General features: G+C 47.6%; 1 protein-coding gene across 4 annotated transcripts in view; it reads left to right on the forward strand.

Moving 5' to 3' along the window:
- Positions 1-27,924, forward strand: part of HIP1 (huntingtin interacting protein 1) — a 135,941-nt gene that overhangs the window by 86,207 nt on the left and 21,810 nt on the right. For all 4 annotated transcript variants that reach the window (XM_074345902.1, XM_074345900.1, XM_010972335.3 and 1 more), the window contains exons 2-13: positions 2,981-3,044; positions 6,400-6,542; positions 6,778-6,834; positions 13,056-13,136; positions 16,681-16,757; positions 17,225-17,286; positions 20,100-20,240; positions 22,773-22,830; positions 26,015-26,090; positions 26,191-26,331; positions 26,586-26,683; positions 27,048-27,120. In XM_074345902.1, the coding sequence (XP_074202003.1) occupies positions 2,981-3,044; positions 6,400-6,542; positions 6,778-6,834; positions 13,056-13,136; positions 16,681-16,757; positions 17,225-17,286; positions 20,100-20,240; positions 22,773-22,830; positions 26,015-26,090; positions 26,191-26,331; positions 26,586-26,683; positions 27,048-27,120 (1,071 nt within the window). The remainder of the gene's footprint in view (positions 1-2,980; positions 3,045-6,399; positions 6,543-6,777; positions 6,835-13,055; positions 13,137-16,680; positions 16,758-17,224; positions 17,287-20,099; positions 20,241-22,772; positions 22,831-26,014; positions 26,091-26,190; positions 26,332-26,585; positions 26,684-27,047; positions 27,121-27,924) is intronic.

Raw genomic sequence — 27,924 nt, forward strand, 5'->3', positions numbered from 1 at the left:
GCTGCCTGTGCTAGAGGGTACAGGGAAGGCAGTATCTGCCCTCGCCTTGTCCTCCGGGAGGGCTGATTCTGATGGGGTTACTGCACACTGGGTGGCTTAAAACAACAGAAATTCATTCTCCCACAGTTCTGGTGGCTGGAAGGTGTTGGCAGGGCCATGTCCCTTTTGAGAGTCTAGGGAAGAATCCACCCTTGCCTCTTCCTAGCTTCTAGTGGTTGCTGGCCACCCTGGGCATCCCTTGACTTGTAGGCACATTACTCTAACGTCTGCCTCCATCTTCACATGGCTGTCTTCCTCCTGCGTGTCTGGGCCTCTGTGTTTTTCCAAGACCTTCTCATAAGAACCCCAGTCATACTGGATTTAGGACCCACCCTAATCCAGTATGACCTCATCTTAAGTAATTGCATCTGCCAAGAGCCTATTTCCAAATGAGATCACATTCACAGGTGCTCGGGGATTTGGAGTTGCGTATGTCTTTTTGCGGGGAGACACAATTCAACTCACAACAAAGCTTATGGTGTTAAAAGAGTTGAGTCTGGTAGGGAAGAAAAAAAATATGTGCAAAAGTGAACTTGAAGGACACACCCAAAAGTTATGTAAACCAGATGTAAAAGAACACATCTTGGTAAAGCCTAGAAATAACCTATTCTATCCCATCTGTACACACACACACGCACATATATGACATACATACATGTAAGTGTGTATTTTTTCCAGGTAAAGACTCAAGTGTAAAATACCAACAGTAAAACACTTAGAAGAAAATGTAAGCATCTACCAGTATAAACAACAGGAGCAGGAGAAAAATGTAGAAGCTATAAAAGATAACATGAACGTATATAAAACAGATAAACAACAAGTTACTACTGTATAGTGCACAGAACTATATTCGATATCTTGTAGTAATTATAATGAAAAAGAATATATATGTATGTAACTGAATCACTATGCTGTACACCAGAAAAAAATTAACACAACATTGTAAATCAACTAATTTTTTTTAAAAGGGAAGATGAACATACATAACTATGTAAGGCAATCAACGATCATGAGAACATGTAAGAAAATACTCAAAACTCACTAGTAGTCATGGACATACGAATTAGAGTAATGATGAGATGTCACTACACCTGTAAGATCAGCAAAAATGAAAAGAAGCGATAAGCCCTGTTGTCGCTGGGGATGCTTTTGTACGTTGTCAGTGGAAGTGTGAATTGTTAGAGCCTGTTGAGGAAACCTGGCAACCTTCTTTAGATCCTGATGAGAACAGCCACGAGGAAGGTTTTTGTTGTGACACAAGAGAGGAATGTGAGCCCAAACCCTTTGATGGTATTAAGAAATTATCCTTAAAATTTTAGATGTGATCATAGTATTATGGTTAATTTCTAAAAAGTCTTTTTTTTTCCCCTTAGATGTTTGTACTAAAATATTTACTGGTAAAATGGCATAACACCTAGAATTTACTTCAGAGCAAGGGAATCCGTGACTGATGGTACAAAGCAAGGGTGAGCATGCTAGAGGCACAGGCCAAGTCCAGACCACCTCCCGGTTTTGTAAATAAAGTTTTATTGGAATTCAGCCACAGTCATTGGGTTACGTATTCATTTCATTTAGTATCGCTGAGGCTGCTTTTTCGCTCCAGCAGCAGAATTGAATACAGTGGAGACCGTGTGGCTTGCAAAGCCTAAAATATTTACTAACCGGCTCTTTACAGAAAATGTTGGTGAGCCTTCATCCATAAGGAAGCATGTTTGGCTGCAGATTCATAGTGGTTGGTGCTGGGGAACTGATGACCTGGGGTTTATTGGACTAATCATCCTGTTTGTGTCTGCTTGGACTTTTCCCACAATGAAAAGTTTAAAAGAGAAACAACAACTTTGACCCAGTAATCTCACTCCTAGTACTCTATCCCTTAGAAATGAAAGCATCAATTAGTAAGGATATATGGAATATAGTAACCATTTACTGGAAATAAATTGAGTCACAATACCGGCTGTTATAAATCCCATTCACCCATGCCATGGAGTATTATGTTGCCTTTTTAAAGGATGAACTAGTGTGTTACCAGTTCACTTGGAGAATTTTTCACCGGATATTTTCAAGCAAGAAAAGCAAGATGTAAAAAAGTCTGTGCATGACGGTCTCAGCTTTATACAACCGTGACAAAATTAACCACTTTGGAATGTAGAGGGGTGTGTGTGTGTGTATGATGCATAACAGGTTGTTAACATGTTGGGGTAGAATGACGTCTGTGGAAAGAAAGCAAAGCAAAACAGAAAAAGGAAAAACCTGTCCTTCAAAAACCAGCCTACGTCATACGATTCCGTGTATGTGTTTGTGTCGGTTGTATTTATCTGTATAACCTACTTTGCTAACTTCGAAAGAGGTATGATTTTAAAAACTACTGGAAAGGAGAGAATATTTGTCAGGCCTTATGATATGAGTAAGAAAATAAAATGGAGTTTGGTTAGGAGGTGGAAAGTGTCCAAGAGCGGGGATAGAAGAGCAGAGAGTGACCACTGCCGACCTTGGCCACCTAGGGAAGGCTCCATGGAAGGTTCTAGCTGGAGAGAGGGGCGGCTGGATGGTCTTTGAGTCACAGTCCCTCCCTGATCTCAGCGCCTCTTCCTCCTGCTCCCGGAGAAATAATGTTTCCCTGGGGGATGAAAGGCATCCCTTTGTGCAGGCTTTAATTGCCATGTTGTTGTGCCAAGTGGATGAGTGGCAGGCGGGCGCAGCAGCTGGGCACAGCCAATGCCAGGCAGCAAAGCCCGCTGCCTGAGGACAGCCCGGGCCAGCTGGCCGGGGACCTCTGCCCCCCGCTGGGGGCCCTGCACGGGGACAGTGGGGCAGAGGGGTCTTTGGGGAGAGAGGAGTCATTGGAGGGAGGGGAAGGGGCGGGGCGTCTGGGAGGGTCTCAGCCACTCTCAGAAGCTTATTCATCTCATCCTCCTTGCCCCTCCCCCTTCTTGTTTTTCAGACTGTCAGCATCAATAAGGCCATTAATACGCAGGAAGTGGCCGTAAAGGAAAAACACGCCAGAAATATCCTTTTGGATGTTGCTTGGAAGACCGACCCTGAATGGGGTCAAATCATGGGGACTGAGGTCAGGGTGAGGTGTCCTTGCTCAGCTGCAGGAAGGGGAACCCCCACACCAGCCAGGCCCCCACCGGGTCTGAACAGCGTGGGTTGGCTGCTGCTGGCCTCAGAGCCCACAGCCGGCCAGGCTGGAAGGGACCAAAACTGCCATCTAGCTCAGTCCGGCTCCTCTCCTGGGACTTAGCTTCTCAGAACTGCCAAGTCATTTGAAGTCACTTTCCTTTGAGATACTTTCTCGGGGCACAGGAAGGGTTTTCACCTGTATCATCAAAGCGCTCTGGGCCCTGCACTTGGTCACATGACCACCCCCTTGGGAACATGATCAAATCCCCTTCTCTGAGCATGAAAGCAAAACAGAGGTCTGAGCAGCAGCGGTTGACCTTAAACTGACGCAGGGCCTCAGCCATGTAAGCAAGGCCACCTGTGTGGGCTCGTTCCCTGCACACCACCCCCAAGCCACGAGGAAGAAGACAAGAAGGTCAGGGTGGATTTAAGGAACTGATGATTTGAAGGTTTTCACCAAGCCCCACACATCGAGTTGGCAGAGGCCCTGGGCGACCACCACCATGGGTCTGTGGCCTTGGAGAAGAGTGCAGGCAGTGCTCTGGCTGGTGGATCCCTTGTGATCTGGCCTTGTGGTGTAGAGCCAGGTGCTGGAAGGCTAATCCTCAAAGGCCAAAGGAGAGGCTGCCAGTGATGCAGCCTTTAACTCTGCGTGTGCCCGGGCGGAGCACAGGGCCAGTGGAGGCTGAGCTTCTGCCTGGGGTGGGCAACTCCTTCTTACCGGGGCTGGTCCTGGTGGCTGCACCACAGCCAGTCAGGTTGGAATAGCTTGTCTTGAAGCCCCTGCAGGAAACCCTCCAGGCTAGCCTTGCCAACAGGATTCCCAGAACCCGTCATGCCCTTGGGAAGTGTTGCTAATAGCGTGTACTGTGCTTCACCAGAGGGAAAGTAGTTCATCTTTAGTGGGAAGATGCTCTGGTTGGAATTAGGACTTTGCTGTGGGATGGAGCTATAGAACCTCTCCCGGTTACCCCAGAAACCTGGGAGCCCAACAGTGAGCCTAGCCAGACCTTGCCCTTTATTCCTTTGACTCTTTGGTGAGTCAAGAAAACCAAACCAAGAAAAGCCTTTATTATTAGTGGACTGACTGATTATCTTGGAGGGAGTTACCCAGTCCTGACCCCTGCCTGCTAAGACTACTGATCAGTCTGATGCGAGGTAGGAAGTAAGAGAGGACCGTTGTCACGGGCCAGTGTGCTGCTCTGGATGGCATATGGGCACACAGAGGCCCATGCCTATAGTGGCCAGGCCATGTCACATCTGGCCAAGGAGGCCACCTGGGGTGGCAGAAGGGACACTGGAGAGAGATTCCAGAATCCCATCTCTGGAGCTCTGGCTTGTTCTGGGACCTTGAGTGGGCCCGGTGGGGCCTCTGTGACCCTTAATTCTGTTGTCTTGGCCAAGTGTCGGCCAAAGAAGATTTCAAAGTCCTAACATTCTAGCTCTGACATTCTAGGAGTCTCTCTGCCTCACAATTTCTAAGGAGTGGATAAATGTTGAAAAGATCAACTCCATACAGTAGGGTTTAAAGCTTATGAGGAAACATTTCTTCTCTGTCGATACTTTTAAAGAGCGTCAGCTACCCTCACTCCTAACTGAATAAGCATTTGGGAAGTCTGACTTCAGAAATGCTGTTCAGAAGAGCATTTATCCCGGCTGCCTGCCTGGTCAGCAGGTTGGTATCCTGACCACGGTACCCACTTCTGGAGGACTGAGTCTTATTTTTCTTTATCTGTTTTTACAGCATCTGACGGGTATTGGATACATTACAATGCTTATGAAATCAAGACAGACAGAAAGGTCTCCTTGCCTCTTTCAAAGCCAGGGTACCCAGCCCACTCCACCCCTGCCCTGACTTCTGTTTAGGTGTCAGGTTAAAGGAGCCACAATCTGCCATGAGAAATCATCGCAAGAGGGTACAAGGAGCTGTCCGTCTCACCTCGGCTTTCTTCCAGACCAAGGGGGCTGTGCTTTAGTTGATACTATAAGTTATTTGAGAAATCCCTCTAAGACTAAATGCCAATTTCAGCTTCCATACCCCAAACTCCATGTTCAAGGCGGCCCCTCTCAAAATGCAAATTTCAGTTCCTGAAAGGAACTTTATGATACCATCCAGCTCAGAAGCAAAACACCATGTCTCTTTGGATGAGTCACATCATTTTTAACCTGAGGCAAGTCTTTCCTACATGGCATGGTGCTTCTTACCGGAGCCTGGAAATAAAGAAGTCAGAAGTTCCAAGGAAGTTGCTGTACTTGGGATGGATGGTGCCCACCTACTGGGTGTAAGCAACAATTACAAAAGAAATGTGGAAATCCTCTCCTCTCCTCAGAAAAGGGCTCCCAAATTATAGAGGCCTGGTGATCCATTAAAATCATATAGGCCAGAAGGACATTTATTACACACAAATTGTGGCAGGCGGTCCATGGGTGGCAGGTAGGTTTGGAATTGGAACTCAGGGGTAAGTGGCCCCAGAATTCTGCATACAAGGAATTCAAGGGGTTGGGTGATGAAGGCACCCCTGGATGAGGCCAGGAAGGTTTATAGAAGAGGTGGGGTTTATGAGTTTATTTTAAGTTTAGGGAGAAGACATTTTAAACAAAAGATTGATGCTTTCAGGGCAAGAGCAGAATGCTTAACAGGAGAGGAGTCAGGTGCCACCTGGAAGAGGAGCCAAGGGTGTTGGTTAGCCAGGGTGTGGGTCCCCAGTAGGGGCCAGGGCCCTTGAAGCATGCCCTTGTTTTTCATTATTAATCACTATAGAACACAGAATTTTGAGAAGCTGTACTGTATGGTTAAAATGTTAACTGTAATTATCCCCCTGCAAAGGCCCCAATCACAGACTCAACAAACTTAGAGGAAGGGCAGTCTGTCTTCCCAAAGCAAAGCAAATTCCAACCAAAGCATCTCGCTAAAGGCAAACCAGGGCCATGGCTGGCCCAGAGTGCACTAGTGCAAATTAGGAAAATACACCCCTCCCAAAAGACATTGCATCTCTGGGGAAATTGTCTAACAATGGATTTTATTAGGATGAGGCCCTTTTTTGCCATCTGCCAAAAAATTGCCAGGATACATGTGCAGATCTGTATTGTCATCGTTATAAGTGGCGCCCCCTGCTGGGTAGTGCTGTGGCACCATGCGCAACGCACAACCCCCAACAGTGGGCTGTTGCAGGCTCCCTCCCAGGGCTGGCTGCGGGGGCAGGGCTGGTGCCTTTGTTTTCCATGACCCTCCCTCACCGTGCATACTGGGCACCCACCATGAGAAGGGGGCACAGACCTTCTGGTCTGTTGTCAACCGGCTGCCCCTCTCCAGCAATGCTGTTCTCTGCTGGAAGTTCTGCCACGTGTTCCACAAACTCCTCCGGGATGGACACCCAAACGTGAGTTCCTGGGGCTGCAGGGGATGGGCAGGGAGCCAGGGGCCCACGTGGGGAAAGTGCAGTTGCCTAGGTCACAGGGGCCGCTGTCCGCCCCCACACTGAGGGCGGCAACTGCTCCTTCTCCTGGCCTTTTGGGTATCAATTAGAGAGGCAGGTTCATCTCCCTCCGATCACCCTCTCTGCCCCACCCTGAGCCATCTTTCACCATCCTCTGTCTCCTCTCTTCTTTCTCCAGGTCCTGAAAGATTCTCTGAGATACAAAAATGAATTGAGTGACATGAGCAGGATGTGGGTGAGTTTGGACATGTGTCCAGGGGCCACCTATGGTTTCTTGTCCTTCCTTGGAGGCCACAGAACAAGGAATATGGAATGGAACAAATTCATTTCTTTCAGGTTGTTTAGGACTTCTATCACGAGCATCAGAGAGGGGTCAAGGATGCCTCCAGATGGAACTATGATAGCCACGGTCTTATCGGGGTCCCTGGAGGCTGCAGGGAAGTTCTAGGGCCTGGTGCTGCCGATGGAACCTCATGTCACAATGCTCTCTAGGCATTGAGCTCCCTCAGCAGTGACACTGCCACAGTTCTTTCTTTTCACTTGGTCCCACTGGGATTGTTGAGAACTGTACGTTGAGAACTGGGATTCCCAATCTTTAATGCTAGAGCCTTTTCTTTCCTATCTAGGGATTCTCAGGGCCTTAGCAAGAGGGAGGAGGTAGGTGACAATAATAGAATCAGCTGAAAGAAGTGTTCTTATACACACACCAGAAGCCCTCTAGATTCTGATACCCAAGGAGTATGTAACTTGCCTTCTGAAGAATCTCCTTGGTTGATTCTCATGTGTCTTTCTGCCTCACTGCTTAAGAACTACTATGTTAGCCCTTTCTTTTAGATTCTTACCTGTGTCTGTCTGCACTCACAAATGTTAGCAATTATGTTATCCAGTCTACCCATTACAGATGAGAAATACAGGCCCAGAGAGGGAAGCAGCTTTTCCTAAGTCACAAGGCGAGTTAGTCTGAACAAAGCTGAGGTTTGTCCCCAAATTTCCCAAATTCTTGCTAGAGAGCTTTCTATTATATTTCTGTAACATGGAAAGCTTAGGTCTTTTTCCTTTTTGCTAGAATTTACCTGGTATATCTTTTTTACCTTTTTACTTTTGACTTTTCTATATTCTTTCTAATATTTTTTGCATACATATTTATTGTAGTGTGGCCAGAGAATCAATATGATATTGACTTTTCAAAGTTTTTTGAGACTTGCTATATGAGCTAGTTTATGGTCATTCTTTTTAATTGAAGGATAGTTGAATTATAATATATTAGTTTCAGATGTACATCATAGTGATTGACTTTCCTATATTCTTATGTCTTAGAAATATCACTTGTCAATAGGATTTAGTTGCATTTTTTAAAAAATTCAAGGTGGAAGTCCTTGTCTTTTAACTGAACATTTAATCCATTTACAGTTATTATGATACCTAATATGTTTAGATTTCTAGCTCCCATTTTATATCATACTGTTTGTCCCTTCTGTTCTGTTTCTATTTCTCTCATCATTTGCCTTCTTTTGGATTGATTAGGTATTTTTTCTCATTCCATTTCCTCCTCATTACTAGTTGGGAGATAAAAAAAAAAATAACAGCAGAAGTTTTTTTAAAAAATTCTTGGTAATGTTATCTAATAATTACAAAATGCATGCTTGGGTTATCAGTGCCTAAAATTCATATCTTTATTTGTTTCCTATATAGCACAAAGACTTCAGACTATTTTAACTCCATTCACTACCTTGTGTGTTGTCGTCATGTATTTTAATTTTGGTAATGTTTTTCTTTTTAGACCTTATAAGATTTTAATTATTTCATTCTGTGCTGTTCATTTCTTCTTAGATCTCAGACCTTCCATCTGGGATCCCTTTCTTTCTGCTTATTTCCTTTAGAATTTCCTTTAGTAAAGAGTTTGCTGGTGGCAAACAACCATTTTTACCTGATGGAGAATGTCTTCCTCTCACCCTCATTCTTGAAAGATACTTCCTCTGGGATGGCAGTTATTTTCTCTCAGTAAATGGGAGATATTAGTCAGGATATCCTTCCACTGACTTCTGGCTTTCATCATTTTTATGAAGTCTGTTGTTGGACTCACCATCAGTCCTTTGAAGCTAATCTGTGCTTTTTTCTCTGACTTTTTAAAGTCTTAGTATGTATCTAGTTATGAATTTATTTTAGGTTCTTTGGACTTCCTAAATCTGTGGGTTAACATCTTTTATCAGCTATGAAAATCTCTCATTGTCTCTTTAAATATTGCCTTTGCTCCATTTTTTCTTTTCCTCTGAGACTTTGGTTAGCTGTATTTTAGACTTTCTCACTCTATTCCCCATGTCTTTAAACCACTTTCATTTTTTTTCTGTTTGTCTCTATATGCATTCTGGATAATTTCAGTAGATCTAGATTTCAGTTCACTTATTCCATCTTCAGCTGGGTCTAATCTGTTGCTAAACTTCTCCATAAGGTTTTTGATTTTAGTATAGTTCTCATTTCTTGGAGTTTTTTTTTTTTTTCCAAATCCACTTGGCATTCTTTATAATTTATTGTGCCCTGCATATATTTTGAAACAGCCTCTAATTTATTTAGACTTATTAAATATAGTGATTTCATGTATCACTTTTTATACCTCCAGTCTCTAAAGTTCTCAAGATTGTTTTCTGCCATTTATTGTTTTGGTGAATTTTGTGCATGCTATGTGTGCTTAGTCATTTTTCTGCTATGAGCTGCTCATTTTCCTTGAGATTTTTTGGGGTGGAAATTCTTTGAAGTCTAACAAAGGCAGATTCCTCCAGAGTGAATTGGCATTTGCTTCCACTGAGATCACTCTAAATTAAATTCTCAGCTTAAAAGTTTGGTGAATCCTAGGCAGATCCCCTTGAGGACTGGCTCATAGGTCCAATTCTCAGCAGCAATTATTTCCTCCCTCTGATCACAACAGTGGTTTAAGGCAGTAGATTTTCTTTGCAGTCCTCAGGGGGTGATCCATCAGTACAGGAATACCTGTGTGTTATTTCCAATTTACCCTTAATTCCCCTGCACCAAGAAGGCAGTCTTTTGTCTCTTCCATTAGACTGTTCAACTTGGACAAGTGAGAGTCCTGCCTCGTGTTCACCACCTGGCCCTTGAGGCCCAGGAAACCAAAGCTCAGATTAACCTGGTGTGGTAAAGTGCCCCTCTCCACCATTTCCTGACCCCATCAAACCATCTGCTCTCTGAATATCTGAATTACTCAGTTCCTGGCCTGAGGATTCTTTGTTCTCTTGTTAGTTCATTAATGTATTCAAAGCATTTTTAATCTCTTACTCAATATTGTTAGTAGTTTTCAGTGGGAGGGTCAACCCAGGTACCTAGCCTGCCTTGTTATGCAAAATAGAATTCTTTTAGGTCTCTCTCCCTACATAGTCTGTCTCTTCCATTTGACTAAGAGTTTCTGAAGTTAGAAACCTGTTTTACTTTTTTTTTAATTAAGACTTTTTTTTCTTAAAGTAGTTTTTAGGTTCACAGTGAAATTGAGTGGAAAGTACGAAGATTTTTCCATATACTCACCCTGCCGTGCACAGCCTCTCCTATTATCAACATCCCCCAGCAGAGTGGTGCATTTGTTACAACTGATGAACTTACTGACACATCCATCATAATCACCAAAGTCCATAGTTTACACTACAGTCCACTCATGATGCTGTACATTCTGTGGGTTTGAACGAATGTATAATAACATTTGTCTATCATACAGAATATTTCCACTGACTTCAAAATCCTCTGTACTCTGCCTGTTCATCCTGCTCCGCCCCTACCTGCCACCCGCCACCTCCTTAGCAACCACTGACCTTTTTACTTTTTACCTTTTCCAGATGTCATCCTGTTGGAATCATATAGTATGCAATCTTTTCAGACTGGCTCCTTTCACTTAGCAATATGCATTTAAGGTCTCTCCATGCCTTTTCATGGTTAGCTAGCTCATTTCTTTTTCGTCTTCAATAATATTCCATTGTCTGGATGGACCACAGTTTGTTTATCCATTCACCTACTGAAGGACATCTTGGTTGCTTCCAAGTTTTGGCAAATATGAATAAAACTGCTATAAACATCCATGGGCAGGTTTTTGTATGAACATTAGTTTTCAGCTCCTTAGGGTGAAAACCAAGGAGCTCCATTAGCTGAATCATATGGTAACAGTATGTTTAGTTTTATAAGAAACTACTAAACTGTTTTCCAAAATGACTGTACCATTTTGCATTCCCACCAGCAACAAATGAGAGTTCCTACTGCTCTGCATCCTCACCAGCATTTAGTGTTGTCAGTGTTCTGGATTTTGGCCATTCTCTTAGGTATGTAGTGGTATTTCATTGTTTTAATTTGCATTTCCTTGTTGACATAGGATATGGACCATCTTTTCATACGCTTATTGGCCATCTCTACATCTTCTTTGATAAGGTGTCTGTTAGGGTGTTTGGTCCAGTTTTTAGTTGGATTGTTTGTTTTCTTATTGTTGAGTTCTAAGATCATATTTATATACTTTAGATAACAGTCCTTTATCAGACGTGCCTTTTGCAAATATTTCCTCCCAGTGCGTGGCTTATCTTCTCATTCTCTTGACAGTGTCTTTTGCAGAACAGAAGTTTTTCATTTTAATGAAACCCAGCTTATCACTTCTTTCTTTCACGGATTGTACCTTTGGTGTTATATCTAAAGCGTGATCCCCATCCTCAAGGTCGTCTAGGTTTTCTCCTTTGTGATCTCCTAGGGGTTTTATAGTTTCGCATTTTGCATTTAAGGCTGGTCCACTCATCCTTGAGTTTCTGACCCTGGTGCATCTTCACGTGAAACATAGTTGTGTTTCATGATGAGCGTATTTTTGCTTTTCCTACTTCTAACTGCTTTCTGATTTTTCTGTAATGAACAAGTATAATGTAAAAATTAATAATTATGAGTTTTCATAGAAAATTAAAACATTATGAAATACTGCCATCTCTGGCACTGACATCTTTAAACTCATTTGATTATTCAACTCTCTTTCATGCCCCTTGAAGCATCTTTCAGTGGGGGTCCTCTACTCTAGAGGATATAGATAGAAGAAAATGGAGAAGTCAAGAGTCCCGTGGGAGCCACAGCTATTCAGTTTAAGGTTCTTTGTGCCCCATTTCCCTCTTCTTTGGTATGTAATGGGAAGTTGCCGCATCACTCAGCTAAGCCTCGCTTCTTCCCAGGCACCTGGGACATGACTGCATGGGCAGACTCCATGGGAAGACTTCTTTACCAGCTAGGTTTGGTCCCATTTCAAGTCCCCATCCCAGGTGTAATCCACCTGGAGAAGTTGTTTCCTCTCCTGTGCTTAGAGAGAGACAGAAGAAAGGAGATAGCCCATGGCCAGATTGTGATTGCTGAGGGGGCAGACTTAAAATTCTTAAGTGAGAAGCCGTGTCCCGAATTTATCCAAAGGACGTTTGTACACCAGATTATACTGTAAGAATGTTCCTCGAAACATAGTTTTTGTAGGAGAGCTTGCCTACAACTAAAACATACAACAGTAGGGTGTTGGTTTGATAAATTATGGTAGAAACTTATAATGTACTGGGCAGTCAGCAAAAATAATGTACAGAAGAAAATTTATGAAGATGGAAAACAATGCAGTGTATTCAGTGAAAAGAAGCCAAATTGATTCCATTTTATATTTTAAAGTAAAGGTGGAACACAGAGGATTTTCAGTAGGATACTGTCATGGTAAATACATGTCGTTGTACATTTGTCCAAACCATAGGTTGTACAACACTAAGAGTGAACCCTAATGTAAACTTTACTTTGGACAATAATGATGTTTCAGCTGTAATAAATATCCCACTCTGCTGTGGGATGTTGACAGCGAAGGAGGCTGTGCGTGTGTGGGGCAGGAGGTATATGGGAAATCTCTGGACTTGCTGTGAACCTAAAATGGCTCTAAAAAATAAAGTGTGTTTCACTTGAGAAAATAAAATAACATTGAGTACCCCAAAATGTCAGACATGTTTATATCTGATGGTTAGGTTAAAGGTGATTGGTTTGCATATGTACTTTTTTATATTTTCCAAATTTTCAATAGTGGACATATGTTATTTTCATACTCAGAAAAATTTTTTTTTCAAATTTTATTTTTTATTGAAATGTGGTTGATTTACAATTTTAGTTGCAGGTGTACAGCAAAGCGATTCAGTTATACATAGACGTACATCTATTTTCAGATTCCTTTCCATTACAATTTATTACAAGAAATTGAATACGGTTTTCTGTGCTATACAGTAGGTCTGTGTTGTTTGTCAGTTTTGTATATAGTAGTGTGTATCTGTTAATTCCAAACTCCTGATTTATCCCTCCCCCGACTCCTTTCCCATTTAGTAACCATAGAAAAATATATTCTTTTAAAAAGACGTCCTAGTTGTAGGTCTTTCAACCCAATGTTCTTAGTGGTGACACCTGCTCTCTGTCCTCTTCCTGAAGGGCCACCTGAGTGAGGGGTACGGGCAGCTTTGCAGCATCTACCTCAAACTGCTGAGAACGAAGATGGAGTACCACACCAAAGTGAGTCTCTGGGGCCGTCCTGTCGCCGGCCCCGCCCCTCTCCCCCCCCCCTGCCCCGCTGGCCCCTCACACCCGGGTGAGCGTGATGGTCAGGTCTCTCAGTTAAGAAGACAAGCTGGCTTCCCAGATCCCACATTCCAGCCGTAGGAGAGGAAACCCCTTATAGGGCCACTGTGGTCAGCCTCTGAGATGTGCAGGGGAACTTGGGATTTTGGTCCAGGTCTTCTGCACCTTTTGCTCCCCGTTTTGCAAATAGAAAGAGAAACCTGATCTACCAGGTGGCCTTACGAAAATATTTCAGAAGACTTGACTGTTAATAAAAACAATTCCTTCCATTTATGGAGCAAGTTCCACACTGGACCTTCTTCTGATCAAGATATGACTTGAGTCAGTATTTCTTGTGCACCGAATGCGTATAAAACTGTGTGCTCCGTACCAAGTGGCAGAGAAGAATAAAAGGAAAGGGTCTGCTGTCTAGGAATTGACATCCGTTTGGGAGAGAAGGCTTACACACTTGCAGTAGCCGTGTAATAGTGGCAAGCAGGTGTGCATGTGGGCAGAGACGTGGAGTGACCTGCCGGGTGGGAGGAAAGACGGCCTGAATTAGGGAGCTGGTGGTGGAAACGGACAAGGGAGGAGACTTAAGAAGAAATACCGTAAATTAGTGTCTTTTGTCTTCCTTATCTTTTATGTCCTCCGGGTAGCTTTGATTCCTTGAAACCATCCGAGTCAGTAGGACCTTTTCTGAACATCATTTAATCCTCACAACAGCCCTATGAAGGAGGTATGATGACACCTCAGGAAAGTGAAACTTGGATGGTGGTTCAGTCCCTTGTCTGAGTCACAAAGCCCCTCGGCGGTGTGGTGGGATTTGAACCCAGGCCCGTGTGACACTGAAGGTCTCACAGTGCTCAGTGGCCACCCTCACTCCCCCATGTACTGTTGAGTGCCTGCCCTGGGCCAGGGCTGGGCAAGGTTTGGGAGAGAGAGGGGGCAATAGACTTGGCCACTGTCTTCGGGAGTCATCGTCCAGCGGGGAGAGGAGCAAGGGGGCTCACAGAGCACGTCATGGGGCTTCTTGCCCAGACTTGGGCGACCAGGTGGGCTTCTTAGAGGCAGTGACCCCTGAGCTCAGCCTCAGAGTGTTACAGTCATCTGTGCTGCATGACACATCACCCCAGTACTTAGCAGCTGAAAACAACAGTCCTTTGTTATCTCTCTTTGTTACACTCTGTTGGTCCAGAGTTCCAGAAGGGCTTGGCTGAAGGTCTCCCGTGGGGTCACAGTCAGATGCTGGCTGGGGCTGAAACTGTGTGGGGCTGGCCTGGCATCTCTCTCTTCCAGGGCTTCCTTGCAACCTGGAGAGTTTGCCAAGAGAGCAAGCAGGATGCATGGCATTTAGCTGACGCAGCCTCAGGAGTCACAGGGCATCCCTTCAACCATCGTATATTGGCTGAGGCTGCCACAGAGGTCCCTAGATTCACAGGGAGGGGACGGATACCCCTCGAAGTGGAATGTCAGGGTCACATCGTAAAGAGAGCGTGTTGAATGGGATGCGTTGCAGCAGCCATGGTTGAAAAATATGTTCAGCTGCCTTCCGGCCCCACAGTTCACATCCCTCCTTCCCTCCCTCCTGCGGGGTTCACTTTCTCCCCTGCAGACCCCAGTCTGCCACTTCGCGGGCCGATGAGGAAGGACAGGGTGGGCGTACCCAGGCGGAAGGTCAGCTGGGGACATAGGGCAGGAGGCTCGCGACAGTTTGGTATCCATATGGACCTATCAGGAGCTCCACATCAGTGCGAGGAGCTGGCGGGGTGGAGAGCGTCAGGCGACTGGGCAGGAGTGTGAGGCCATCCCAGTCAGGGTGCAGGGTGACCTGGGGAGAGCTGGGCCGTCGGTCTGGAAGAGAGTGAGAGCCAGAATTAGGACAGTTGTCTCTGGGACAGACAAGGGTTGGGGACTGCCTGAAGATTGGCAGGAAAAGGAGGAGAGGGAAGGGGGCAGTAACTGGGGGTGGGGGGGGCGTGGGGAAGAGCTGGGCGACAGGAAGCCGGCAGGAGCTTAGGGAGGCAGAGTGAGGCTGTGGGCGCTCTGCACCGGGGGCTCCGAGAGCACAGAGAACAGGAGTGCATGTGTCCCTGGGTCCTGTGTGTGGCCCAGCATCTAGCCCAGAAGTGCTCGGTCAGGATTTGTTGGGTGAGTGAGAGAAAGAGCCAGAACCTAGACTGGATCAAATACACACAAGGGGAGGGGCTGATCCTGAGTTGGGAAGGAGGCGGCCCTCTTTTGAAGCTGGAGGGAGGGAGGGAAGGACCACTGTGTACCTTGGAAGTGTGGGAAGGGAATGGGAAGCAGGGTGCTGAGCTACCAGTGATGTAAGAGCAGGCACGTGCCAGGAGCATGGCCCCAGGTTGAGAGTGGGAGCACGGGCAGGGCAGGAGCGAGGACTGTTGTGGGGTGCTGAAGCTAGAGGGTGCAGTTTCACAGAGACCCCGGCTGTGAGTCCTTCTCCAGGGAGACTGGCAGCTGGCCTGAGGCACAGAGCATGTGACAAAGACCCAGGCTCACTGGGTTGACCTCAGTGTGGTAGAAGGACAGGCAGCAAGAAGGGAGAGGGCGTGAGGGATCAGGTCACCATCACATCCAGACTGAGCTGAGCAGGAGGGAAAGGCAGCCAGAAGGGGGCAATTCAGGAACCGGCCTGAGTCTCCAAGCCAGAGGAGCAGAAGTAGGGGGTCTGAAGGCAGGAGGGGCCGTGAGGGCAGAGGGCAGCAGTGTTATAGCTGGAGAGGGAGGTGCCAGCGGGGAGGATTTCTGTCTTCAGAGCCTGAAGAATTCACACGGAGGCCCCTGGATGGACTGGCCGTTCATCTGTCTGTGCTTCCCTCCTCCTGCCCCTCTGCCCTGTGTTCCATCCACTTCGAACAGACCATGCCAAGGAGGAGAGAAAGACACAGATACTTGATGATGACTGATGATACCAAATAATTTCCCCTGATTTTGGGGGTGATATTTTCCAACCTTCAAGTTTATGTTACTAATGATATTTTGCACCACTTAATATGAGAATGGGTTTGCCTGCCCTGAACTCACAACAGCAGCTTCGAGAAACGGTCCAAGGACAGCGGGAAGCATGGATAGGATTCAGGATGTACTGGGGTTAAGTGAAGGCTGCCCTGCCTGTGTGTTGTGGGCATCAGGTTGAGGGCCGACTGCTGTCACACACTGGGTGTCTCTGCACCACGGAGATGTCCGTGGCATGGGTTGTGAGGGAGCGGCCCTTCCCTGGGTCCCAGGGATGGTATGGAACTTCCCCTGTGATGGTGGGTGGGATGTGACTGTGAGCCAGTCAAGGGGTCTGTGCATGTGTGACGTCGTGAGTGCTGCGCCCCTTCCCCGAGGAGTGTGCCGGAGCCTGCAGGAGCAGAGTCCAGCCTGCTGCTGCCCGAGCTCCATGGGGATGGCTTGCTTGATGTCGGCTTTGTTGGTGTGTGTAGGGAGCTCTGGAGGGTCCCTGTTCTCACTGTCCTCCTCTGCCTCCCAGAATCCCAGGTTCCCAGGCAACCTTCAGATGAGCGACCGGCAGCTGGATGAGGCTGGAGAGAGTGATGTTAACAACTTGTAAGTGGCTGTCCTGACGCTCTGTCCAACGGGGAAGAGAGCTTGTGTAGGGGGTGTCACCTCTAGCTGGGGTCACAGAGGACCCGATGGCCGGGATAGCGGCTGGGGTGGGGACCAAAGCCCTTGAGTGATTGGCCTTGGGGCCACTTACTGCGGGTGCCTCATCCAGAACCCTCCAGGCCTCCCTTCTCTGTGCCCCTCTGCTCCCCCAGCATGGGACCTGCCCTCTCCCTTTGCGGCTGTCACTGTCTAATTTGCCCTCCTTGATCTTCAAATGGCCTTAGTACCCACTTAGGTGGGGGCTAAGAATTGGAGCTGATGTGTGTGTGTCTGTGTGTGTGTACATGCATGCACCTGTGCCCGTGTACGTCGGGGGCGGAGGCAGCAGCGCAGGGCGTTGGGGAGGGGACAGGTGAAGTGCTAGCCTCAGGCTGTGGAGTATAAGCTCTCTCTCCCCTCGGGCCCAGTTTTCAGCTGACAGTGGAGATGTTTGACTACCTGGAGTGTGAACTTAACCTCTTCCAAACTGGTAAGTCTCCCCCTCGCATCTGGCCCAGGCTCTCCTGGGAATCACTGAACTCCCAGCCTTGTTCCCTGCTTGGACCACCTGGCCTGGCCCCCGTCTCTGCATGAGGTGGGCAGCACAGGGCCGGGAAGATAGAGCACGCCACACCTTTCTCTTGGCTCTCATGCAGGGTGGGCCTGAAGCCCGCGGGTATTTTTAAAGTGACTTCACATCTGAGCAGAAAGACCACGCTCCCTACCCTGCTGGTCTCCCAGCTAAGCCCAAAGACAGGGCCGGCCTCTCCGACAACCCCTGGACTGTGGCCCCGGCACACAAGAGGAGCCCACGAAGTCCTGCTCCACTTAGGGGAGTTGGCCACACTTCTGGGCGCCCTCCTCCTGAGAGTTCTGGTGTGTCCAGGCCGTCAGCCCCTGGCACTCCCTTCACAGGACTCGGGAGGGAAGCGGCCGGTTCCCTCCTCTCTAGTGTCCTCTCTTCCCCACCCATCCCAGCACAGCTCCCCATCCTCCCTGGGGAACGGGAGAGCCAGTTTTCAAAGATTCAGGACGTTCACCGACAAGCATCCAACCCCATGTAAGAGTGTGTCCAAGCTGCAAGGACTTGTGTGCAAGCTTGGCCACCTTCTGGGCTCTGGGACGTGGATGGCCCACTCTTGGGGCTTTGATTCTCTCAGGAAAGACAGAAATTCTCTCCCCCTCAATTGTAGCTTCCTTCGGCGTATTCATCTGTGCAGCACATTCTCCCAGCCGGCTTGCTAGGTTCCACACCCTAAAACTTCTGAATTAGAATCTCTGGGGTTGGGGCCCAGTCATCTGTTTCAACCAACTCCCCGAGTCGACATTGTCCAATATGGTAGCCAGCAGCCTCATATGACTATTTAAATCCATTTCAGTTAAATAGCATTCAAAAGTCAGGCCCTCAATGGCTCTAGCCATGTTTCAGGCACTCAGCAGCCACACGTGGGCTAGCACATTGCACGTACGTAAGACTGCCAGCACCGCAGTTCTGTTGGAGCAGTTCTGCCAGGGGATTCTGACGCATGCAACAGTTTGAGATCCACTGAGTTAGAAAATACGTTTTCAACCTGGCTGCATATTAGAATCACCTAGGGGGCTTTTGAAAACTACTGATGCCCTAACCCTATCCCAGACCAATTAAAAGAGAATGGTAGGGGGGTAGTTGTAGGCAGACATGAGTGGTTTTTAAATTTCCACAGGTGATTCAAAGCCAAAGCTAAAAAGCGCTACACGATGCCATGCACTTTACCCAACATTCTCATTTGTCAATCCTTACGGGTCCTCCTTACGAGTCCTCCTTACGAGACCCTTATGAGGTATGTGCTGTTAAAACCATCTGCATCTTACAGAAAAGCATTGGGAGGCACAGAGAGGTTGATTAACTTGCCCATGGTCACACCTCTCTAGATGTTACCAGATGCCAAGGGGCATTCCTGGAAAGCAGCAGGCAGGCTGGGAGATGGAGCCGCCTGGGTTTCCTTGGCAGAGTGGAGCCTAAGGAAACCAGTAGACTTGGGATGGACGCCTTGCAGTGACAGCTGTTTTTAATTTGTGTCAAAAAGAAAAGCTACCTTTTAATTAGGACCGTTTGGGATTTTTTTTTTTTCCAGCTGCCAGACTAAGCCAGTTAACAGGGATTAGTGCCATCAGGGAAGGCCGAACACAGTGGCTCTGGGCTTTCCTCCGGGGCAGTCCCGCTCACTGAGGGACTGCAGGGGAAGCCTTTCGCTGCCAGCCATGTGTGGAGTCTCCGGAGGTGGTGGGCAGCCGCTGCAGGAAGTCAGCCCTGGCCTGTGTCCATGGCCAGGCATCTAGTTGCTTGGTTTAGGAGCAAGGGACAAGGGGCAGGCGGGGTTAGGTGGAGTGGTCTCTGGCACAAGACACAGGGAGCGGCTTGCTCTCTGGAGCCAGGGAGAGTAGAGGGCAGTATTTCTTTTGACCAACTCCCCCAAGGACTTCCATCAGCCTTGATCCTGATGGTTCATCCTCCTCCCAGCTCCTTGTCCTGGGTCCTCACAGGCTCTCTGATTGTCCACCCAAGGCTCCTGCACATCCCCCACTCTGGTATCCTGAGAACCCTGTAACAACCATTCGGAAGCCAAGGCTGCATTATTCCCTTCTTCCTGCTCTGACTGATGTTTTCTATTGCACCAGCAGGTTGGGTGCTTCTCAGGGTCAAGATCACTATTAGACTAACTTCAAGCGAGGGAGGAAGGGCTGGATTGGCTATTTCGGCAGCCCCTTTCGATCCTGAAATTCTGATTCCTCATAAAACTGAGGGCTTCTCTTGAACAAGAACTCATTTCCCCATTGAGTCAGAAACCTGAAAGAGGATGTGTTCTTTCTGCTTGGACATGGGTCAGGGACCCTGAGGCTCCTCAGACAGAAGAAGGCATTCTGGGTGCTCCCCCAGGCTCGAGCAGATCTCTTCCTTCCTGGGCTCCCACCGGGCCGTGCACAGAGTAGAGTGAGTTCGCCTGTTCACGACACACAGAGCATCTCAGCTGTCAGGGGCACGGGCTCCTGGTCTAGCCATTACCAGCCATGCAGGCTCTGGCTTTTAACTCACTACTTTTCAGCAAAACCACTTGGCTGTGTGATGACCTTCAGGCTACGTACCTTCAGTTTCCTCACCTATACGGTGGGGATACTTTTAGCTACCCCAGAGGAGTGTTGTAAGGGTTAAATGCATGACATAGATGGTGTATGCCCAGAAGCGGTCCCTGGTGTGTTGGACTCATGCCTTTTGCCCCTCTGATTTCCTCGCTCTGTGGCCTCTCCCCGCCTTTTGTTCCCTAGTGTTCAACTCCCTGGACATGTCCCGCTCCGTGTCCGTGACGACAGCTGGGCAGTGCCGCCTCGCCCCGCTGATCCAGGTCATCTTGGACTGCAGCCACCTCTATGATTACACTGTCAAGCTTCTCTTCAAACTCCACTCCTGTGAGTACACCGGGCCTGATCTCTGTGAACTTCTGACCAGAAGGAGGATCACAGCCTGGGCTGTCCCTGGAGAGATGCAGCTCCCCCTCCCAGTGCCCTTGGCTTTCAGCTTCTGTTCCAAAGGGCCCCAGAGCTCCCAGCCGTCTTGAGACTGGAGGAGCAGGGCCACGCTCTGGTGTGCTCGGGGAAGCACCTGGCTTGCCGTAGCCATGTCCCAGGATGGTCCTCGTCCTCCGCCTCTAACTTTGTGACATCTCCATCCATGTCTCACTGTACAAACCACACAAATGAGAACAGACCTGACCTCAGAAGCAAAGAGAATGGTTTCTAAAGAGTTCATCAACATGAACTCTTTGTACAGATGAGATTTTTGCAGAGAAATATAAAATGTAAAACAGCCACTCAAGTAAATGGAGGGCCATCCCTTCCCTAGCCACAGATCCCTGGGATGCTTTCACGGAATATATTATGGAAACTACTCGTCTTGCAGAAGTTCTTCTCCATTTATGTGCTTCTTGTTTCAAGTGATGTGTGGGGTCCTGCTCCCACGGGGTCTGCACAGTGAAGCCATATCCCAGATGAATCTGGTGGGCGTGGTCCCTGGGCCATACTCCGAGGTGGCCACCATGAAGGATATACAGGTGCCGAGTGTGTGGCTGATGGAAAACCAAGACAAATCAAGACACAGATGGATAGAAGCAAAGTTTTATTTTAGAAGTCTAGGACAGGGGATACTTCGGAAGTGGTCAACAGCAAGGAGTAGATCTGGTTATTTAGACAGAACAACGGACGCAACATAAGTGTCATTAATCTGGGAGGGTTTTGTGGGAGGAAGGGTACAAGGGTTAGAAGGGCTTCAGAGCAGATGCCTGAGGGAAGCAGAGAGGGGGACCAAGTCCCAAGAAAAGAAGGCAGGCAGTTGCATAGAAGCTCCAAATGCCGATCAACTTATTGTTTCTAAGATGCTGCAGAACCCAGTTGCCCACTAGAACATCCCCACTTCCTTCTAGAAAGTGATGAGTCGTGATAAGAGACAGGTAATTAAAGTATTCGAGTTGAAAGGCCTTCTTTAAAGGCAGAGCAGTGCACAGGACTCTCACTGATTGCCTCTGGGCAGGGGAACTGTGGCCAGGGATAAAGGGACACTCCGTACAGTATGTACTTTTCCAAAAATAAACCCATTTTCTTTCAGAATAGTTTGAGATCTAGAAAAGTTGCAAAGATAGTTCAGACGGTTCCCATATCCCCCTGAACCCACTTTCCCCATTGTTTACATCTTATGTTAACACATTTGTCACATGATGTCATAATATTGATACATTATTATTAATGAGCCAATTGTGATGCAGTATTATTACCTGAAGTCCATACTCTTATTCAGATTTCCAGTTTTTACCTAATGGTCTTTTTCTGTCCCGGGATCCCATCAAGGTCTCCACATTGCAGTCAATTGTCATGTCGCTTTAGGCTCTTGGCTATGAGAGTTTCTTGGACTTGCCTTGTTTTTGATGACCTTGATTTTTTTTTTTAATTGAAGTGCTAGTTGATTTACAGTGTTTCATGTGTACAGCAAAGTGATTCAGTTATATATACATATGTATATATTCTTTTTCAGATTCTTTTCCATTATAGGTTATTACAAGTGACCTTGACAGTGTTAAGGAGTCTTGGTCAAGGTATCTTGTAGAATGTCCCTCATTTGGGTTTGTCAAATTTTTTCCTGACGCCAGGACTGGGGTTAAGGATTCTTGGGAGAAAGATCACGGAGGGAAAGTGCCATTGTCATCGCTGTACACTTTCACTATTGTGAATGATCGTACCTTATATGTGTACTCCCTGTTTATACTAAATGACTGTATCATGTATTCAAAAATTACTGAAATTAAAATTTAAAAATTAAAGGATCGCTGAGCTGTGATCTGTAGCTGAAATACACAGAATCACACAATCCGGGAAGTGAATGGTCCCCACACTGTAGGGGAGGAGGCTGGCCCTAGAGGCTGCTGCTTGCCCAGCGTCACAGAGTCAGCAATGACCAAGCAGGCGCTGGGCTAGATCCCCCGGGTCTCAGTCTTGCGGTCTCTGCCTTCTGACAGGCATCTGCTCTTCCAGACTCATGTCTGGGCTGGGCCTCAACCAGCACTCCCAATGCACACAACCCCTGGGAGAGAGCCCCCCGCCCCACCCCCCGGGCCTTCCATGGTTCATCCTGCTGCTTGGTCAGGTCACTCCTGCTGCTTCTGCTTCTGGGATCAGGGACATGACTTCCAGCCTGCTGTGCCCAGAGTGGCTCATGCTCCAGGACAAACAGAAGGAAAGTTCTGGCTGACAAGCACCCCCAGACTCCCTTCTGGTCCCACTGGGCCCTCTTGGTTACCAGCCCCAGGGCAGCTCTAGGCCAGGAATGCCTTCCCGCAGGGCTGGCCACCAGCCCCAGGATGGGTGGTCCCCTCCCCCCCCCCCCCGACCCCTGCTGTGGCTTGCCTGCCTGCTGGTCCTCCTTTTCCCTCACTCCTTTCAAATTTCTTCCAGGTCTCCCAGCTGACACCCTGCAAGGCCACCGGGACCGCTTCATGGAGCAGTTCACAAAGTAAGTGGCTTGAGTTATAAGAAGGTGAATCTAAAAGTGCTGTGAAATCAATTAATCCGTGCAAGAGCACTTGCTTTAAAATCATCACTGGGAGGATCTGCATTTTAAAGCAATCAAGCAAAGGAAAAAAACTAGGATGGTGGCTAACGTGCCCACAGCTGGGACGCTGGCGAACCTCACAGAAGAAGGCGATTTCATTCACTCACTGGTCACCTGCTTCATGCCCAGGGCTTCCGCCTCTTCTCTTTTTCTTCTCCCTGAGTTCTCAAGGTCTTACACCATCTACACACTGACGGCTCCCAAATCTGTATCTCCTGACGAGCCTTACCTCTGAGCTCCAGGCCGACATACCCAGTTGTCTACTGGGCATCTCTACAGCAGACTTACATCTCAAACTGAACTCTAGGTTTCCCTCCAAAAGCCTTTTTCTCCCTTTTTGTCCCCCTAAACACCTTTATTGTGGTATGATTCCTATACAGTAAACTACATGTACTTCAGAAGTAAAGTTTGATGAATTCTGATAGATGTGTACACCTAAGAAACCACCAGCACAGTCAAGATAGCCAGCATTTCCATCACTCCCCCAGGAGGTGCAAATTTCAAACTTCCAATGTATCCCTTCCCACCCCCTTTCCCCCAGGATCTGTAAGTTTGTTCTTTATGTCTGTGAGTCTGTTTCTGTTTTGTAGATAAGTTCATTTGTGTCCTTTTATTTAGATTCCACATATAAGCGATATCATATGGCATTTTTCTTTCTCTTTCTGGCTCACTTCACTTAGCATGGCAATCTCCAGGTCCATCCAAGTTGCTGTAAATGGCATTATTTTATTTCCCCAGTGTTTTCTATCTCAATAAATACTGCCCACCATCCGCTTAGGACAAAGATCTGGAACTCGCCACTTCCCTCATTCCCCATGTCCAATTTGTTAGCAGGTTCAGGTGATGCTTGACAATATATCTTGGCTCCAGTCATATCTCCCATCTCTTCAGCTTCCATTGCTGTCACCAGGACCCTCCTATAGGGATGAGATGCTCTGGATTCCCACTCCTGCCCCCTGCAATCCCATCCTCACCCAGCAGTTAGAATGACCTTGTGAAAACATAAATCCCTTGCTCAAAACCTTTCAATGGCCTTTGATTACACTGAGAATAAAATCCAAGCTCATCTCCATGGTATCCAAGTCCTCTGCGTGATCTGGCCCCTGCCTGCCATCTCTGACCTCATCTCCAGTGTTTCAACCACATGGGGTCCTCTTCCAGGTCCTGGAACATATCCAGTGCTCAGAGGCTTAGCGCTTGCTGTTCCTTCTCCTTTGGATGCTCCTCTCCCAGCCTGGCCAGCTCCAGGTCATCTTCAGTCACCTCCACACAAAGACAGTCTCTGGTGACCTGATTTCAGTGGGCTCTTGTTTTCCCTGTCTCCTGTTCCTCCACCTCCACCCCATCCATGTCTGTATCCTCTACCACAGCACCCTGTTTATTTCCTTCCTAGTTCTTAGCATGGCTTTATTTCTTTTTGACTGTCTTGCCTGTTATATCCCCAGTGCCTGATAGATAGCGTTGGTTGAGACTATAGTGTTCATTCAGTATTTGAATGCATTCATGAGCCAATCGGCCAGCTTTCTGGTCCGGAATAGGAAGAGCTTGTCTGACGGCGGGGTAAATCATTCTGATCTATTTGGGAAAGAAAACCAGTGACTCAGTGAGACATATAGCTCAGTGAAGTGTGCCCAAGAAGAGGGGACGGAAGAGAGGGAGAGGCAGAAGGCCCGAGGGAGCCGGGAAGGGCACTAGCGTGATGTGGTTGTTTTTCCTGTTAATTGCTTCATCCTTGACTGCAGGAAAAGCATGGCTCCCAGACCCCAGGCTGAGGCTTTTCTTGCTGGTTCCCAAGCACAAGTTCAGGGTTGTGCTAACCTCCCAGTTTCCTTGTTCCATTTGAAAAGCCTCTTATGTTTATTCTATAATAAATGACTTATTAAATCCTAGGAGACAGGCCCTGGGGCTGATTTCCTGGAATGTTAAATTCCAGTAGCTTAGGAAAGCAGTGGGGCCTATTACCATTGGCTTCAGCCCAGAAAACAGGGGACGTGTGGTCAGGTGATTCCATTTCCCTTCGGTTTTTTTCAAGCTTAGGAAAGCATCTCCTGTGAGTGGCCGCCTCACTTTCTCTTCCACAGACATGGCAGCTGAGGCCTCAGTGTCCCTGAATTCAGGGAAAGCAGCAGTGATGTCACAGGGATGGTCCTAACCCTGGAGTCTGAAGGCCTGTCATGAGACCCCAGGGCTTTCGTGTATTGGGCTGAGCTGGAGAAAATTCTGTGCTGCAGAGAGAGGGTGCTGAGATCCCTGCCCCTTTCTCATCTCAGGAAATATGTCTGATGCTCTCAGCTTTCTTGACTTTCCAGTTAGATTCAAAATGGAAACTTGAGGGTGAGAAAAAAAAATTGGGTTTCTTCAATCCTATATGCATCCAAGTTGAAGACACAATATAAATCATTTTTCTCCAACCAAGACTTGCTAAGTAACTTCCGTGCCTGGTCCTGTGGTAAACCCAGCTTCTGCCTTCTAGAAGCTTATAGTCTAGTTGGGGAAATAACAAATAGCTCTAAAACAAGGGGAATTCATTAAAAAGAGATCTACCTTAGTAATTATTTTCCCTTCCTTCTTCATATGGTTAGTTGGTTTATCCTCAGGGAAATATTTTAAAAATTTTTTTGTGGGGGGAGGTAATTAGATGTATTTATTTTTAATGGTGGTACCAGGGATTGGGCCCAGGACCTCATGCATGCTAAGTATGTGCTCTACCACTGAGCTATACCCCCCTCCCCCCGTATCCTCAGAGAAATTTATTTTAATGTTACTCTCAGCCAAACCTTCTTAGGAAGCCACATCTATTAAACAACAGTATATATTCTACAGTGATGCAGACAGTAATTGTTGGATCATCTACTCTTCCAGAGGATTTTGTAGTTTGAGTTACTCTTTCCTCACCACCAGCTCAGGGGGGGACTGGCTAGAAATGCTCTAACCCTGCAGCATCATAATTGCTCCCTAGCACCATGGAGACCATCTCCTTGGCAGCCAGTGCCCTAGGGCTGGGCAGGCAGTAGGAAAGCGGGGTGTCACCTCCCCGGGGCTGGTGAAGGCCCTCAGCACCCCTCAGGCCTTTCTCCACCCCTAGGTTGAAAGATCTGTTCTACCGCTCCAGTAACCTTCAGTATTTCAAGAGGCTGATCCAGATCCCTCAGCTGCCAGAGGTAAGCGGGCCCGGCCACACCCAGGGAGCTGCCGAGTCCAGGGGGCTGTCTGAGAGGCTGGCAGGCCAGCAGGCTTTGAGGATGCGTCTTCCCTCTCCAGAACCCGCCCAATTTCCTACGAGCCTCCGCCCTGTCAGAGCACATCAGCCCCGTGGTAGTCATCCCAGCCGAGGCCTCGTCCCCCGACAGCGAGCCAGTCTTGGAGAAGGATGACCTCATGGACATGGATGCCTCCCAGCAGGTGAGGACACTTGGGAAGATGCTCAGCGCTTCCCATTGCCCCACGATGTAGCGGCGGGGAGGGTGGGGAGGGCTCTGGCCAAATTCAGCTCCCTTCTAACTCAAGCGCTGACCTAGCCCCGCAGTCCCTAGTGGGGACCATAAATGGATTTGAATCAGACCAAGAAAGCATCTGTTCCCATGTGTTGCTGGTGTGACCCACACAGACCTCTCTGGGTCTCTAACCTTGTCCTCACTCCTTTCTGGTCGCTGCAGAATTCATTTGACAGCAAGTTTGATGACATCTTTGGCAGCTCCTCCAGCAGCGACCCCTTCAATTTCAACAGTCAGAACGGCGTGAACAAGGACGAGAAGTGAGTCCAGGCTGCACAGTGAGAGCAGATGGTGCAGCAGCTAAGCCGTGATCTCACTTGCCGCACCTGACCAAAGAGGAATCCTTGACGATACTTAGGCTTCTTAGATAAATGTCTTGACCCTCAAATACTGGCCCCTTCAAAATCCCAGAGGATAATCAAATGAGGCTGAAAGACCTGTGGACCTGTGGGTGTTAGATTAGCACTTGGAAACACAGATGGTATTCTTAGAGTATAACAATTTCAAAGAATTGTTCCCAAATTAACACCAGCTTTTAACCTCCACCCCGGCCTCCCAGCTTGCATTTGAAAGGAAAAGGGTAGGAACACGGTAGCAGCAAACTTGCTCCCCTTCTGTTCCCAGGGATCACTTAATTGATCAACTGTACAGAGAGATCAACGGGCTGAAAGCACAGCTGGAAAACATGAAGACTGAGGTATGGGCTGGGCTCTGATTTGCCTCTGGGCTTCACCATAACGTGACAGCTTTTAGTATGAAATTTGCTTCACGCTGATCCTGGTTGGGCCACATCCTAAGGGGGGTTCATTAGTAGAAATGCGAAAGCCGGAAGGAATAGGTTTTCCCGTGGTCTCAGTTGCACTGAAGCCAAGCTCCAGGTCCCTGTCATACTTGGAGATAACCGTGGTCCGTGGTCACCAGCTGGGCATGAAGTTGTTGGGGGAGAAACCTGTTCTCACTTGGCAATGAGAAGGTTTGATGGGTAGCCGTGACGGCTGTCTGCAGTGTCTGGTGCCGACCTGCAGCTGGTCTGCGGCTTTATCCTGGGTCGGGCAAACAGCCTCTCCTTCCTCATTCCAGCACTCCATCACTGCTCCCAGGCCACTCTAACAGGACCAGAGTTCCCCTGCTGTCATCCCCTGTTGTTGTTGGTTGGGTAGCTTGTAGTTGTTACTGAAACGCAGTCTAGCTACTGGCCGCTTGATAGCCAAAACCAAGAGAGGCACTTGTTGGTAGAAAGGAAAGTTTGCTTTATTCCAGTGGCAGGCATCCGGACAGGGAGAGGGGCAGACTCCTGTCCAAAGGCCAATCCTCCCGACACCCTCTCCGCCTATCAGCGGGCAAGAGCTTTTAAAGAGGAGTTTCAGGGGTGTATAGGTGGGGAGGAGGGGGGCTACATGCAGAACAGCACAGTCAGCTCTGACAGTCATCTTGAAATTAGTCATTTGGTGGTCAGATCAGCATCACCTTGATTATTTTAAGTACAGTTTATCTTGGGTTT

The sequence above is a fragment of the Camelus bactrianus genome, chromosome 18, assembly GCF_048773025.1.
Source record: "Camelus bactrianus isolate YW-2024 breed Bactrian camel chromosome 18, ASM4877302v1, whole genome shotgun sequence".
Classification (NCBI taxonomy): domain Eukaryota; kingdom Metazoa; phylum Chordata; class Mammalia; order Artiodactyla; family Camelidae; genus Camelus; species Camelus bactrianus.